Consider the following 16,738-nt stretch of genomic DNA (forward strand, 5'->3'; position numbering starts at 1 on the left):
CATGGCCCCCCCCACCCCCCACGAAGAATGTTTTTTTTTTATATAGAACCCCCTTTTTCTCCCCCCCCCCCCCCCCCCCGCCTAGAAAGGGCCTAGCCTGGAACGATCCTTTTCTTTTGCTAATAACTTTCTTGCTCCTTTCCTCCTCTAGAAAAACCTTCCATTTTGTACAACTCCTTGGTGTGCCTCTCTACTTGCTAGGTGAGGTGCCGCCCAATTCATGAATTGTTTAATAAAGCCAATTAGATCTTCAAATTTACCCGGTTGAATTTTGTTATTTCATGGGAGCTTCTTTTTTCCCTCCAACTCTTCATTATTAAGGGCTTCAGTCAATTTAAATGTTCTTCTTTTTGGCCCGTGCTGCATTTGGTAGGTCACAATTTCGAGGTACCTGCACCCAACAGTTTTTCTATAACACAGAATTTTTTTTTCTAGTAATTCAAATAAAGGTAGAGGAAAGAACTGGAAATCCTGAACATTGGTTGCTCTAACTTTATTATTTTTTTCACACTATTTGGCATCAATAGCAAAGCATCAACAACAGTAAGGTCTTCCCAACTATCTAAGATTTTTTCCTTAATATATTTAATTCGTCGCCTCCCCAGTCATGCTTTTCTTGCTTACGGAAAAAGCCAATCTACTCATTTCCTTTTGCAGCAGTAGAGGCTACTGTAGGGGAGGAAGACCTTCCCCTGCCCAGGGTTCTTCTAGTTGGACTTAGAATCAAACTGACATGAGACAGATTTACAGGAGAAAATTTAATAGGTATACATATGAGGAATCCACAAAGACATGAAATCCCAAAGACAATGAGGCAACATGAAGTTTATATAAGCTAAGAAGAGGGGTAGGGCCTGAGGCTACAAAGGGAAGAAGACCATTAGCAGGAAAGTGAAAGGAGATGTTCTGAAAAACAAAAGTTGCTCTATTATGCAGATAAGTTTCTTAGGTAAAGGGGAGTCTCTGTTACTAGCTCTCTGGGTGGCACAGGCTCTCCTTTCCAATGCAAATTTAGGCAACTGAGGGGAAGGCTTTTCCTGCAGCTTTTCCTGCATCTGCTGGGTTTTGATTACTTTTAACTTGAAATAATCTTTATCCCAAAGTGGTCCATCTTGGGGCAGCCCGCCCTTGGCCCTCATACTGCACTTAATGCTACTAACAAAATGAACACACAGCAATTTTAGCCTAGAGACAATAATCAAAAAGCAGGACAGTTTATACAATTCCACTTAGGTTACTTGAAAATAGCTTTCCCTATCTTGCCTATAAGTAATATACTGAAAGCTTTTCACACTTTGGTTGGCCTGAATCTGTAGAAACTCTAATTTGTAAAGTTTATAAATTCTTTCCTACAAAAATCTTGCAACACATATTGGAACTTGCAGTTGCAGAAAACATGTTCCTTATTTAATTCCCCTTGCCAATGATAATGTTTTTTTATAAAGATTTTATTTATTTATTTTACAGAGAGATAGCGAGAGAGGGAACACAAGCAGGGGGAGTGGGAGAGGGAGAAGCAGGCCTCCCGTGGAGCAGGGAGCCCGATGCAGGGCTCAATCCCAGGGTCCTGGGATCATGACCTGAGCCGAAGGCAGACACTTAACGACTGAGCCACCCAGGCGCCCCAATAATCAATGTTTTATTGGCCAAGAATGGTAAATGACTACCCTACTCCTATGTAGTTTGGCTTCCATTAAGTAGGAGGAAAAGTTTCTTTTCAGGACATGGTTTTGGGTGTTTTTAAAAAATATTTATTTATTTGAGAGAGAAAGAGAACGAGCGGGATGGGCAGAGGAAGAGGGAGAGAATCTGAAGCAGACTCTGTGCTGAGCGCAGAGCCTGATGTGGGGTTTGATCTCAGGACCTTTGGTCACGACCTGAGCTGAAACCAAGAGTTGGATGCTTAATCGACTGTGCCATCCAGGTGCCCCTCAGAACATGTTTTTAAACTCTAGTGTTTGCTCTCTAAATCTGCCCTGTACAAATCTAACCAAATATATGAATCTCCAGGTTCTTTTATTTTCCCCCAAATACCTAGTTGAGAAGCATTAATCATTATTTAACGCCAAATATACCTGATCTAATCAGCACTAGCTGTGGAAAAAGATAGGACTCTAAGTAGTAATTTGCAGAATTTAATTATCTGGTTTAAAAATAGGCTTAAAAAGCTTCTTGGCTAAGGTCAGCTTCTTCCTTCCCCCGCCCCTTGTTCTGAGCCTCCACCTCCCTCTCCCAACCCTTATAACAGACTTTAACATTTGGTTCAGAAAGGTATTTCTGGGGTGCCTGCGTGGCTCAGTTGTTAAGCATCTGGCTCAGGTCATGATCCCAGGATTCTGGGATCGAGCCCCACATCGGGCTCCCTGCTTGGCGGGAAGCCTGCTTCTCCCTCTCCCACTCCCCCTGCTTGTGTTCCTTCTCCCGCTGTGTCTCTGTCAAATAAATAAAAAAATCTTTAAAAAAAAATCTCATACCCTTAAAAAAAAAAAAAGAAAGATAATTCTGGTGCTGCCTAATTAGCAGCAGATTTAACTTCAATGATTCATAGTTGGAGGATTCCCTCTTTTACATTATAAACACTACTGACCACCCACTATGGGAAGCACCATGCTAAAGCAGTTTATATCTTTACATTCAAAAGATGTACAAAGACACGCCAATATCTTCGAAAAGTTTACCAACTGGCTAGGAAAGTAAATCATACACTTAAGAAACATGAAAATAATTACTCTGAAATTTTGTTATTTGTAATGCATATATTTCACAAATAAAACCTCTAACCACACACAATTCTATAACCAAATATTTTAATGTTGTCAACATCCAATAACTGTTTACAGTCTGCCCTTGACAAAAAAATGCAACCCCAGGCATCTTAAGTTATTACTGACAAGAAAGTATTTTTGAGCTAGTTTTAATGGTTCCCATCATTTATATTTTCTCTCAATTACCTGGAATAATAACAAAGTCAACGGTACTCTAGGTTTTGAGCAAGCAGCCAACCCGTTTTGCCCAAGAAATATTCTCAGAAAGACTGTTCCTCAAATCTTTTGTTTAATCCCATCCACTGTATTTTTCATCTCAGACATTGTAGTTTCCATTTCTAGAAATCCAATTTTGGTCTTTTTTAGAATTTTCATGTCTTTGTCTTTAGTTAACTTTATTCTATATTCTAACAGGTGGAATACAGTTATAATATAACTTTTATTTTCTTTCTCCGCTCATTTGGACATCTGTATCTGTTCTGGGTGGGTTTCACCTGATATTCCCTTTATTATGGGTTATATTTTCTTGCCTTTTTGCATGTCTGATAATCTTTGGATGCCAGACATTATAAGTTTTATTTTTTTGGGTGCTGGATAATTTTGTAAATCTTGAGCAGTAGGCAGAGGGAGAGGGAGAAGCAGGCTCCCCACAGAGCAGAGGGCCCTGCGTGGGGCTCAATCCCAGGACCTGGTTCAGGGATGCAGTTAAGTTACTTGGAAATCTTGAGCTTGGCTCAGGGAGGCAGTTAAGTAACTTGGAAACAGCTTACGCCTTCTATCTCTTTGCTTTTGTGATTTGTTAGGCAGTTCTAGAGGAATGTTCAGTCTAGGGATAATTGCTTCTAACGACTAAGTGTTCTACCCAATGCCTCATAAGTTACGGTTTTTTCCAGTCTGGCAGGTGGCACAGGCATTGTTCTTGCACTGGTGTGAACACAAGGTTCTTTTCCCTCTGGTACTTGGTCCTGTAAACTCTCACTGTCTCGGTCTGTCTGGACCCTCATCATGGTCTCCTCAACTCCAGGAGTCTGCTGGGTTCCACAATGGTTCTCTCTCCCTGTGTACTCCCTGTACCCTGAGACTCTCCAGGCAGTAAGTAGGGGCTCATTTTGTTTATTTCCCATCTCTCAGTGATCACTTTCTCTCACTGCCTGATGTATAATGTCTTAGAAACTGTTTATTCATGTATTTTTTCTGTTTACAAAATTTTGTTGCTGTTGTTTTAGATAAAAGGGTATATCAGTCCGTTTTAATCCACTTCTTGACTGGAAGCCTCCATTGTTTCTTTCTTCTCTTTCTCCCTCTCCCCTTTATTTTCCCCCTCTCATTCCCTCTATTATGCTAACTTATTTTGAAATAATAAAGACTCATAATAAGTTGCAAAAATAGTACACAGAAGTCCTGTGTACACATTAACCCAGTTCTCTCAATGGTCACATAATCATAGTGCATTATCAAAACCAGGTAATTGGTTGGCAAAGTACAATTAATTAGACTACAGACCTTACTCAGATTTCATCATTTTTTGCATACACTTACTTTTTTGTGTATATTGTTATGACATTTTATCACATTTATAACATCATTATAATCAAGATATAGAACTGTTCTATCACCACAAAGCAAGTCCTTTGTGACATCTTTTTTTTTTTTAAGATTTTTTAATTTATTTTTTAACAGAGGGAAAGACAGCGAGAGAGGGAACACAAGCAGGGGGAGTGGGAGAGGGAGAAGCAGGCTTCCCACCGAGCAGGGAGCCCGATGTGGGGCTCGATCCCAGGACCCTGGGATCATGACCTGAGCCGAAGGCAGACGCTTAAGGTCTGAGCCACCCAGGCGCCCCTTTGTGATGTCTCTTTATAGTCTTATCCTCCCTCTCCTTCCCTAACCTTTGGCAACCACTTGTCTATTCTCAATTTCTATAATACTGTCACTCCAAAAATGTTATATAAATGGAATCATACAGTGTATATCATTTTGAGATTTCACTCAGCATGCTGCCCTTTAGTTCCATCCAAGTTGTATATATCAATAGATCATTCTTTTTTTTTTTTTAAAGATTTTATTTATTTATTTGACACACAGAGAGAGAGCACAAGCAGGGGGAGGGGCAGGCAGAGGGAGAGGGAGAAGCAGGCTCCCCGCAGAGCAGAGGGCCTGACATGGGGCTCCATCGCAGGACCCTGGGATCATGACCTGAGCCAAAGGCAGACGCTTAACTGACTGAGCCACCCAGGCACACCTAGATCATTCCTTTTTATTGTTGAATAGTATTCCATTATACAGACATACTACAGTCTGTGTAACCATTTACTGATAGAAGGGTATTTTCATCATTTCCAGCTTTGGGAATTACAAATAAAGCTATAAATAGTTGTGTATAGGTTTTTATGTGAACTTAAAGTTTCATTTCTCTAAGACAAATGCCCAGGAATATAACTGCTGGGTCATTGAGTAGTTTTATGTTTAGTTTTTTAACAAACTGCCAGACTGAATTTCAGAGTGGCTGTATCATTTTACATTCCTAAAAGCAATGTAGGAGAGATCCAATCTCTCCATATCCTTGCCAGCATTTGGTATTATCAGTATTTTTTATTTTATCCATTCTAATAGGTAGTATCTTAATCTGGTTTTAATTTACACTTCACCAATGGCTAGTGATGTTGAACATTTTTGTGTTTTTATTTGCCACTGTATATATCTTCTATGGTTGCATTGTTTCTTAAATCTTACATAATCACACTTATATGGGCACAAATCATTTTTTCCTTATTACTGGGAACAGGTCATTCAGGGTAAGATTTGGCTGTGGTTCAGTATTTCTTAAATGACCAAAATAAATACAAAAACAAAAACAAACAAAATCCCCAGGCATTACAAACAGAATTCATATGCTCTAAGATTAGGGCCTGTACTTTGATCTCTAGTCCAGGGGGTCAGCAAATTATAGCCCGCAGGCCGAATCTGGCCTGAGGCCTGCTTTTATGGCCTAAGAGCTAAGAATGACTTTTACATTTTTAAAGGGTTATAAAAAAAAAAAAAAAAAAAAAAGAATATGCAACACAAACAATATGTAGCCTGCAAAGTCTAACATATTCACTATCTAGCCTTACAGGTAATGTTTGCAGATGAAAAGAAACAAAACCTGGTCTTTTTTGGTAAACATTAACAAATGAACTTGATGTCTAATTTCTATGACATTCCCAGTATCTCATACTTTAAAAAATGATGGGGAAACAAAAACACATTAAAAGCACAATCTGAAGGCAGTTTTTCCACATTAGCTCCCTGTCAAAGTATTTTTAAGCAGACAGCCATAAACCTATAGTATTCTTCATTCTCTTACTGAATTTTTTCCATGTCATCTTAAAAAGCACATTTACAAAACTGACAAATCCATGTGCTATAAGCTTGGAGAAAACTCAAACTTCAGTGTGCTCTAAAAAAAGAATTATTTCTATGAGTCATATCAAAAACTAGGTTTTTTTCCCATTTGGAGGGAAAACACTGTCACTAGATCTTAAAAGTGGCATTCTATGGGCTTAGTCCCATTTGAATCTCTTTTCCAACCCATGCACCAGTTTTCCATTATAAATCACAATATCATTAAATGTATAACTCTCTGGCCTAAAAACAAGCTGAGAACTCTCTTTTGACTTGGTGGTCTAATTCCAAATAAATTCATTTTTTACATGCTTTACATTTCCAGTTTGACTAAAATAAAGAGAACCTAGTAGTATCATGTTCTCTACTAAGCAGACAAGGACAAACATCATTTGGCTAGCGACAAGTTTTATCTCTAATATGCTCTAAACATTTAAACTGGGGGCTTCAAGACAAAAGGATTTTGTACTGCATGCAGTTTTGGCTCACATAATGTCTTGATATACCACAGGGAGGTTTCATATCTAAGTTGATGAATCAAGACTAAAACCTAATAGAGAAGTCAATTTCTTCCAAGAAATACGTTACCTAAGCCGCTCATCACTCATTAAATTCGCCATAAATGGGTAGAGCACAAAACTTGGAATCAAGTATCTTATAAAGATTAAAAAATGCTCTCCAAAGAATACACGCTATGCACAGCTTTTAAAGTACATAAATGTTTCAGCCTGAGAGTCCTGGCCTTTCTTTTGACCTCAGAATAGCATTTAATACTTGTAAATCACTCTAAGAATTGTGCTATATACAGTTATTAGTGACAGCAACAGCGAAGGAAACCATGAAGCAGGAAATCAAATAAAATTATAAGGCTGGCATATCAAACCCTGTGGGAAGCCTGAGCCCTAGGGACTAATTTTTACTGGCATGGTTTTTTGCAGAAATCATGCAGTACAGACACAATCCAGACTTCTTAGCAGTGGGGGTATTTCTGTTTTTATGCCTCATAGGCTCTGTAAGGAAGGCCCAGATGAGCTGAGCTCAGCTGCCTATAATAACAACTCACATATAAAGCTGCTCATTATTTCCAAAACTGGGTTTCATGTTGGAAATCTCCACAGAAAAAGCAATCTGCCCTGATTTTCTAGGCCTCTTAAGTTATCCCATCCATTTGATCTGGGCACCAAACAGTTTTAGAATTAAAATATGAAAGTTTCTATAAACTCAGTCACTTGTTCATACAGCTCTCTCCAAAGAGAAAAACTGCTCTGTTTTTATCTGAGTTTCCTCTGCACAATTACTCTAATGGACTTAACCTAATATGAGAGACAATCTATAGATACATCTGGGGCTAACAGTATGTCATGTGGTACTCTACAAAAAAATTCTGCTGATCAGTACCTAGATTCTTATGTTGTGGGCAGGAAATAAACATTCTGCAACTTGGGCCTTCCTGGTTTAGGAAAGAGGGAGGGGCTAGAGTATAAGACATAATAACATATAACACACAAAAACAAATACTCTGAGGAGCCTCATAAAACCAATGAAGTAAGCATTTATCTTCCTCATAGCATCCATTTATCTATTTCTTCAACCAAAATTTGTTGAAGGCTTATGTATCTGTTGAGTTTAAGATAGATTACTGTGGAGTCCAGGCCACTGACCTCTTTCTTGTGAATTACTGCAGTAACATGCTAATTAGCTTTTCCTTCACTCACCATTGTCCTTTCCAATCTTTCTCCACTCAACATTCAGTGATACTTGTAATGCACAGATTTGGTTGTGTAAACCCTGATGAAAACCTTCTGGTGCCTTTGCAATGCACTTAGTATAAAATTCAAATCAGCCCTATATGACCTGACCCCTCCCAAAGTCTCCAGCCTTCCTTTATGCCACTTTCCCCTACTCCCCGTAGTCTAGCTATACTGCACTTCTCTCACTTCTTCAAACTCACAGTGCTAGTCTAATTTAGATGTGTCACATACATGCTTTCATTATGCCATATACAAACATTTAATACATTTATTCCACTTTATTATGTTCACTGATTTCTCTTGCCTTGCTAGGATGTAAGCTTCTCAAGATGACAGAGAGACCTTTCGTTCCTAGTTTCTAGCAGTGTCTGGCTCAATAATCAATAAATGTTTGTTGAGTGCCTGACTGACCAAATAAAGGAAAATACATAAGACAGGAGGAGGAGCTAGGCAAAGGAAAGATGATGTTTGTTTTTATTTTATTTTTTTTAAGGATTTTATTTATTTATTTGACAGAGAGAGACAGCAAGAGCAGGAACAAAAGCAGGGGGAGTGGAAGAGGGAGAAGCAGGCTTCCCGCTGAGCAGGGAGCCTGACGAGGGGCTCGATCCCAGGGTCCTGGGATCATGACCTGAGCTGAAGGCAGACACTTAACCGACTGAGCCACCCAGGTGCCCTGATGTTTGTTTTTAAATATATTATGCTTGAGGTGGTACTGGTTTAGTGGAATAAGAATGGGCAAAAGAAAAGAGATCAGGTCTGCAGATACTGATTTTATCCAGTGACAGAATAGTAAGTGTTCTTAAATGATTTAATAAGGTCTTTTTTTTAATGGCTTAAGTGTTGAAAATAGGGTTTTAAGATGGAATTAAAACTATATCTGAATTTACAGGAAGGGACATGATTCTATGAGTAACATTTAAAAAATGACAAAGTAACTTTAACTTCTAATTCAAAAATTCTTAATATATGTAAAATAATTTGATTATGCTATCATTCAGAACATTATTAAACAAATTTATATTATTGCTTTAGATTACTGGGACTAAAAAAGGTAACTCTACTGTCTCCTTATTAAAATCAAGAGATTAGATCACAAGAAGTTGATTCTTACTACATTTAATATAGTTAAATTTTCATCAAATTTTCACTATGTCACTAAGAGTCTGCCCATTAGTCACTGAGTTAGATGAGGGTGGGTGTACAGGTCTTATTTTTATCACCTGTTATGCTTTTTGTTAACATTCTGTGATTTTCAACAAATTACTTTTTAAACTTTTATGTCATATAACATGAATAAAGGCACACCTTGCTTTACTGCACTTTGCTTTATTGTGCTTTGTAGACATTGCATTTTTCACAAATTGAAGGTCTGTGGCAACCCTGCACGAAGCAAGTCTATTGGTACCTTCTTTCCAATAGCATTTGCTCACTTTGTGTCTGTGTGTCATATTTTGGTAATTCTCACAATATTTTAAACTTTTTCATTATTATTACACATGTTATGGTGATCTGTGATCAGTGGTCTTTGCTGTTACTAATGGGATGGTTTTGATGCACCACAAATGGCACCCATACAAGATTGCAAACTTAATTGATAAATGTGTGTGTTCTGACTGCTCCATGGACTGGCCAGTCCCCCATCTCTCTCTCCTCTTAGGCCTCCCTATTTCCTGAGATACAACAATATTGTGCCAACAATATTAGGCCAGTTAATAATCCTACAATAGACTCTTAGTGTTTAAGTGAAAGGAATAGCCACACGTCTCTCACTTTAAATCAAAAGCTAAAAATTATTAAGCTTAGTGAGGAAGCCTTGTCCCAAGTCAAGACAGGATGAAAGCTAAGCATCTTGTGCCAAATGGTTAGACAAGTTGTGAATGTAAAGGAAAGTTCTTGAAGGAAAATTGAAAGTATGACTCCAGTGAACACATGAATGATAAGAAAGTGAAACAGCCTTATTACTGACATGGAGAAAGTTTTAAAGGTCTGGATAGAAGATCAAACCAGCCATAACATTCCCTTAAGCCAAAGCCTAATCCAGAGCAAGGCCCTAAAACTCTTCAACTCTATGAAGGCTGAGGTGAGAAAGCTGAAAGAAAAAGGTCTGAAGCTAGCAGAGGCTGGTTCATGAGGTTTAAGGAAAGAAGCTGTCTCTGTAACATAACAGGGCAGGGTAAAGCACAAGGGGCTAATGTAGAAGCTGCAGCAAATTATCCAGAAGATCTAGCTAAGATCATTAATGAAAGTAGCTACACTAAACAACCAATTACACTAAACAACCAATTTTCAATGTATACAAACAGCCTTATATTGAAGGAAGATGCCACTTATGAATTTCATAGCTAGAAGGGAGAAGTCAATGCTTGCTTCAAAACTTCAAAGGACAGGCTGACTCTCCTGGTACAGGCTAATGCAGCTGGTGATTTTAAGTTGAAGCCAATGCTCATTTACCATTCTGAAAATCCTAGGGCTCTTAAAAATTATGCTAAACCTACTCTGTCTGTGCTCAGTCAGTGGAACAACAAAACCTGGATGATAGCCCATCTGTTTACCACATGGTTTACTAAATATTTTAAGTCCACTGTTGAGACCTATTGTTCAGAAAAAAAGATTCCTTTCAAAATATGACTGTTCATTGACAATGCATTGGTCACCCACGAGCTTGGATGGAAATGTACAATGAGATGAATGTTCTCATGCCTGCTAATACAACATCCATTCTGCAGCATATGGATCAAGGAGTCATTTCAACTTTCTAGTCTTATTGTTTAAGAAATACATTTCATAAAGCTATAGGTGCCAAAGAAAGTGATTTCTCTGATGGATCTGGGCAAAGTAAATTAAAAACCTTCTGAAAAGGATTAATCATCCTAGCTGCCATTAAGAACATTCAAAATTCATGGAAAGAATTAAAATATCAACATTAGCAGGAAGAAGTTGATTCATAGATGACTTTGAGGGGTTCAAGACTTCAGTGGAGGAAGTAAATGCAAATGTGGTGTAAAGAGGAAAAGAACTAGAAGCAGAAGTAGAGTCTGAAGCTGTGACTGAATTGCTGCAATGTCAAGATAAAATTTTAATGGATGAAGAGTTGCTTTTTATGGATAAGTAAATAAAGTCGTTTCTCGAGATGGAATCCATTCCTGGTGAAGATGCTGTGAAGACTACTGGAATGATAACAAAGAATTTAGAATATTACGTAAACTTACTTGATAAAGCAGCAGCAGAGTTTGAGAGGAATAATTTTAATTCTGAAAGTTCTACTATGTGTAAAATGCTATCAAACAGCATCATGCGTTACAGAGAAATCATTTGTAAAAGAACCAATGCTGCAAACTTCACTACTGTTTTAAGAAATTGCCGCAGCCATCCCAACCTTCAACCTTCAGCAGCCACTACCCTTATCAGTCACCAGCCACCAACATCAAGGCAAAAAGATTATGACTCACTGAAAGCTCAGATGATGGTTAGCATTTTTTTTTTAGCAATAAAGCATTTTTAATTAAGGTATCTGCATTGTTTTTTAGACACAGTGCTAATGTACACTTTAACAGATTACAGTATAGTATAAACATAGCTTTTATATGCACTGGGAAACTGAAAATATTCAGTGGTGTGGAACTGAACACACAAGATCTCTGAGGTATGCCTGTATTTAAAACTGAAACTGATCTCCTGAAAACACTCCACTGCTACCACCACCACCACACACTTTTTCAATGTCTTTATCAATGCCATTCTGCTAAGAATTGAAGGAAAACTTCACCAGCATTAATTCCCCCTTTTTTTGTACTGTGTACATGTATTTACTATATGTATACAATAAATATTTTAAAAAACAGTATCAACCATCAGTGCAGCCAGAGGTAATCAGAAAAAATGTGCAAGTCATTCACATTTCTGGGACTGAGAATTTGTTGTTTTAAAAGAGCAAGTTTACAACGTGCATAACACCAAACCACATTTGTGTTTATTCCAATCATACAAAGTTAACTTTGAGTCTTGTACTATATATATTTAGATGATTTTGAAGGCCAAGAGTTAGAAAGCAGGTGTATCAGAAAAAAAAAATCATGGTCTTAAAAAATTTTTAATTATGGTAAAAATGCATAAAACTTACCATCTCAATCATTAAGTTTACAGTTCAATAGTGTTAAGTATACTCACATCGTTGTACAACAGATCTCCAGAACTTTTTCATCTTGCAAAACTGAAACGCTATACTCATTGACCAACTCCCCATTTTCCCCTTCCCCTACTTTGTTTCTATAAATCTGACTAGATATCACATATAAGAGGAATCATACAGTATTTGTCTTTTTGTAACTGGCTTATTTTACTTAGCATGATGTCCTCAAGGTTTATCCATGTTGCATCATGTGATGAGATTTCCTTCCTTTTTAAGGCTAAATAATATTCCACTGTATGTCTATACCACATTTCACTTATCCAGTCATCCACCAATAGACATCTGGGTTGCTTTTACCTTTCGGCTACTGTGAGGAATGCTGTTGTGAACATGGGTGTGCAAACATCTCCTAGAGATAGAAACAATTTTAAATTGTTTTTTTATCCAATGCCATCTTGGTGAGTGTTTCAAACTAAATGTCTGCATTGTGCTAAGCAGTTAGAAGAAAAGAGTGTCAAACACCAAAATGTGACAATGGAAAGGAATAAAACAGTAAAACTGCAGTTAAGTATACCATATTTCTACTTACATATGGATGATGACTATTTATGTTACATAGCAAAATGCAGCACCCTTACCAGTAATTATTACACCATCATCTTTGTGAACTTCAGTCATTTCTTGAACATGGACTTCTGAGTTCACATCAACCTCTTTCCCTGATAGCTGTAAATGAGCCTGAAGAGAAGATGCAACCTTGACAAGAATAGAGCCTATAATAAATTTTAAAAAGTTTATTAATGCAAGGAAATCAAAAATACCAGGGGCTATTTTAAAGATGATTGAAAGGGTAGGATTGCTCCTAGAACACTGTCTTTACTCCTTAGCACACTTTATTTACCCAGCAGTGCAGGGCACCTGGGTGGCTCAGTCGGTTAAGCATCTGCCTTCGGCTCAGGTCATAATCCCGGGGTCCTGGGATTAAGTCCCACATCAGGTTCCCTGCTCAGCCAGGAGTCTGCTTCTCCCTCTCCCTCCAACCCTACCCCCCTGACTGTACTTGCTTTCTCTCTCTCTCAAATGAATAAATAAAAAATCTTTAAAAAATCTTTATAAATGGCAGTGTCTTCTCCTTACTTCCAAGGCATTCACAGTAACTTCTGTCAAGGCATGAGTCATTAGAATATTATGAACTTCTTTTGCCAATAGCCCTAGTCAGCTTATCCAATATCAGAAAAGTGAGTAGTTTACTACACATGTAGCTTGTAGATAATATTATCATTAATTGAGCATTTACTGAGAGTAAGACAGCTTAGATTATCTCTTTTAATTTACATATCGACTTTATGAGGTATTATTATAATCCCAATTTTAAAATGAGAACTTGCTCAAGTTCCCACTAGCACTAGTGTTGGAATCTAGCTTCACTTCAATGACAACAGAGCCCATGCTCTTAACCACTGTGGTATTTCACACACTGCTCCCTCATCATATTATAGGACTTGTGATTTCACTGATCACTATGACACGACTAGAATCCTAAGCTCTTGGGCTTTTAGTTGTACCTTGTGCATGTGTGCTGGGGAGGGAGGGGTGGTTGTGAGAAATAACAATAATAAAAAAAAAAAGGGAACATCTGAATTTCAAGTAAATAATTTCAATGGACTACAGTCTTTTGGGTACCTGAGACAAGACACTCAAGTTTATTTCCACTACAATCTTATAGTAATTTAAGCTTCTAGAGGAGGAAATAAGAAAAAGTACTCTGTTAGCTAACAAATAATTTTCCAAAACAACTATGTAGGTTGCAGTGCAAACTCACCAACACACTCCTGTTTCAGAAGTTTAAATTTCTCTGTTTCTCATATATCAAATAAAGTAAGAGGCCCCAGCCATAGAATGTTAAGCCGATTTCCTCTGTGGACAAAGGTGGTCAGGAGGACTTTCATTGTGAATGTTGTAAAGATTCCTTTTAAAATGCACATATTTATGGGTCCTTGTTTGTCTTTTAGTTTGGTTAACATCAGCCCAAGTTCCCCTAATTTCTTATCTTCTCCACTTCCTACCTGGAGCTAGAAAGTCTGGGGTAAAACTGATAAACTCTCATAATTACCCCTCAAAAAGGGTGGGGGGGAACAAAGCATATCACTACAACTGGGTTATTTTATTTATAAAACAAATTGCTTTTCAGGTTTTAAATGTAAACTACTGACAGGATTCCTTATAACAACAGATATGAGGGATTTCGGGGGGGGGGACCTGGAAAATTTCAGAATGAATAGAAGATGCATGTTTTTCTACCAAACACACTTTATTTATTTTTTCTTTTTTTAAAGATTGATTTATTTGACAGAGACAGCAAGAGAGGGAACACAAGCAGGGGGAGTGCAAGAGGGAGAAGCAGGCTTCCCGCCGAGCAGGGAGCCTGATGCGGGGCTCCATCCCAGGACCCTGGGATCATGACCTGAGCTGAAGGCAGATGCTTGACGACTGAGCCACCCAGGCGCCCCTCTACCAAACATACTTTAAAAAGCAGAAAAAAATAGATTTTTTAAAACTTTTCTGTAGGACTTTTTATCTCCAAATACATCAAATGTGGTAATTTTATGAATACTTTTTTTCTGTTCTTAAATGAAAAAGGGATGTTAAATCTGTGAGAGCTTTAAAAATGTTAAGCAATGCAACTACTTCTATCCTAATCTCTTTCCATATCCTTAAAAAACAAGTTGTCACTACCGAAACTCCATTACTGTCTGTGAAAGAAGAATTCTCATGACTTGAAAACTTTCCCAAAGATCCCATCCTTAACTATCTTTTTTAGAAAGAAGAGCTCTTGCTACATCTTTAACCTCTTTTACTTCATAAACTGTTTTCATGGTTACTGACATCAATACCATTTTTTTACATTATAATGTGAACTGATACTAACTATACCATTTACTGAAGACATACTATATTAAGATCAATGGTTTCATCAAGGACAAACTTTAAATGGAAGAGTCAGTATTCAGATGCAGGTCTGACTCTTAAGCCTAAATATAGCCTTTTTGAAAGAATTAATAAGGTTAACTCATAGGAAGAGAGAAAACAAGCATGCAACATTCTTTTTCACATAGCGAAATGGAGAACATCTAAGAGACTCAAGTGGTTGGCTCCCAAACCCTACAGCAAGACAGGGGCAGAGCTGGAAAGCATTCTAGATGTCTATACTAACCATTAGCAACAGAATCCTGAACAATTTTCCATTACTCTTTTTTGTTTTTTAAATGGGTCATTCTTGTTCTTTTTTCATTTATTTATTTGACAGAGAGAGAGACACAGTGAGAAAGGGAATGCAAGCAGGGGGAGTAGGAGAAGGAGAAGCAGGCTTCTGGCAGAGCACGGAGCCTGATGTGGGGCTCGATCCCAGGACCCCGGGATCATGACCTGAGCTGAAGGCAGATGCCCAACGACTGAGCCACCCAGGCGCCCCTCCATTACTCTTTTTAAAAAGTTACTGTTCCTAAGTGTAGTTAGAATTAAAAGACCTAAAGTAAGACAGAAATTTTTGTTTCTAGTTATTTTTAAGCTTCATGCCAGTCCCAATAGGAAAACCCACAAAATTATAAACTTAAATCTTGCAACATCATATGCTATTTTCAATAGGTTACTGGAACAACATGCCAAATAATGCTCAAAAATATTTTATGTGGATGAAAATTAACAGTGTTTTTTGTTTTATTTTACTTTTTTGTCCATCCATACAAAACAGGAAATAACTTTCATATAAGAGCTACTTATTGAAAACTTTGTACTCTGTTAGTAGTTATAGTAAATTAGTAATGGTTTACATTTTTTCTCTTACGGCCTTCATAATAAGAGAATGCATTATATGATTTTTATGGCACTTATAAAATATCCTGAATGGCATTACTGAAGCTCTCAGGAATTCAGTGAGAACACAATATTATCCTATTTTAAAAGAAAAAAATGTAATCTTGAGAAATCAAATCATACCTGTGTCAGCAAAAAAAACTTGTTTTAGGTCTCTGTGTTTGTAGTTTTATTTTGACACTCTGACAAGAGAGCCTTGTTGAACAAAAACTATTAAACCAACATGACCAAGAAATTGCTAACAGCAGGAATAACTGGTTTCTGTAAGGAAGTATTTTCCTTGTTATACATATATAGCCCTGTTCTGGCCAATATGCAAGATCTTCTAGATTTTATTCAAAAAAATTTTTAAACAGAGCTACATATTCTTAACTTTCTTTTTTTTTTTTTTTAAAGATTTTATTTATTTATTTGGCAGAGAGAGACACAGCGAGAGCAGGAACACAAGCAGGGGGAGTGGGAGAGGGAGAAGCAGGCTTCCCGCTGAGCAAGGAGCCCGATGTGGGACTCGATCCCAGGACCCTGGAATCATGACCTGAGCCAAAGGCAGACGCTTAACGACTGAGCCACCCAGGCGCCCCATATTCTTAACTTTCTGCACCCAGGTCACTTCAGCCCCTATAGCCAAGCTACTCCAAGTATCCAAGCCACTTGCCACCATGTACACACAGACACATATTCAGTCTTCATATGACTAAAAAGTGTATTAGTTTTAATGAAATACTTGAATTCTTAGAATAAGTTATTTGTAACAGAAATAAGATTATATGAAGAGACATGTCATAATAAGACTTAATACTTCCAGAGATTAAGTCAACAATCACTTCAGAGGA

The 16,738-nt window shown here is 37.6% G+C and overlaps 1 protein-coding gene across 8 annotated transcripts in view; it reads right to left on the bottom strand.

Moving 5' to 3' along the window:
- FAM185A (family with sequence similarity 185 member A) overlaps positions 1-16,738 on the bottom strand; it is a 69,353-nt gene that overhangs the window by 2,592 nt on the left and 50,023 nt on the right. For 3 of the 8 annotated variants that reach the window (XM_073898709.1, XM_073898710.1, XM_073898708.1), the window contains 3 exons: positions 12,671-12,805; positions 12,390-12,441; positions 261-409 (listed from right to left, as the gene is read on the bottom strand). The exons of 2 other annotated variants lie outside the window; for them this stretch is intronic. In XM_073898709.1, coding sequence (XP_073754810.1) covers positions 280-409; positions 12,390-12,441; positions 12,671-12,805 — 317 coding nt within the window. In that variant the 3' untranslated portion in view covers positions 261-279. The remainder of the gene's footprint in view (positions 1-260; positions 410-12,389; positions 12,442-12,670; positions 12,806-16,738) is intronic. 3 more of the 8 variants (XR_012380182.1, XM_073898711.1, XM_025872765.2) reach the window with 3 other exon arrangements.

The sequence above is a fragment of the Callorhinus ursinus genome, unplaced genomic scaffold, assembly GCF_003265705.2.
Source record: "Callorhinus ursinus isolate GAN/ISIS: 27379988/994484 unplaced genomic scaffold, GSC_fseal_2.0 scaffold12, whole genome shotgun sequence".
NCBI lineage: Eukaryota > Metazoa > Chordata > Mammalia > Carnivora > Otariidae > Callorhinus > Callorhinus ursinus.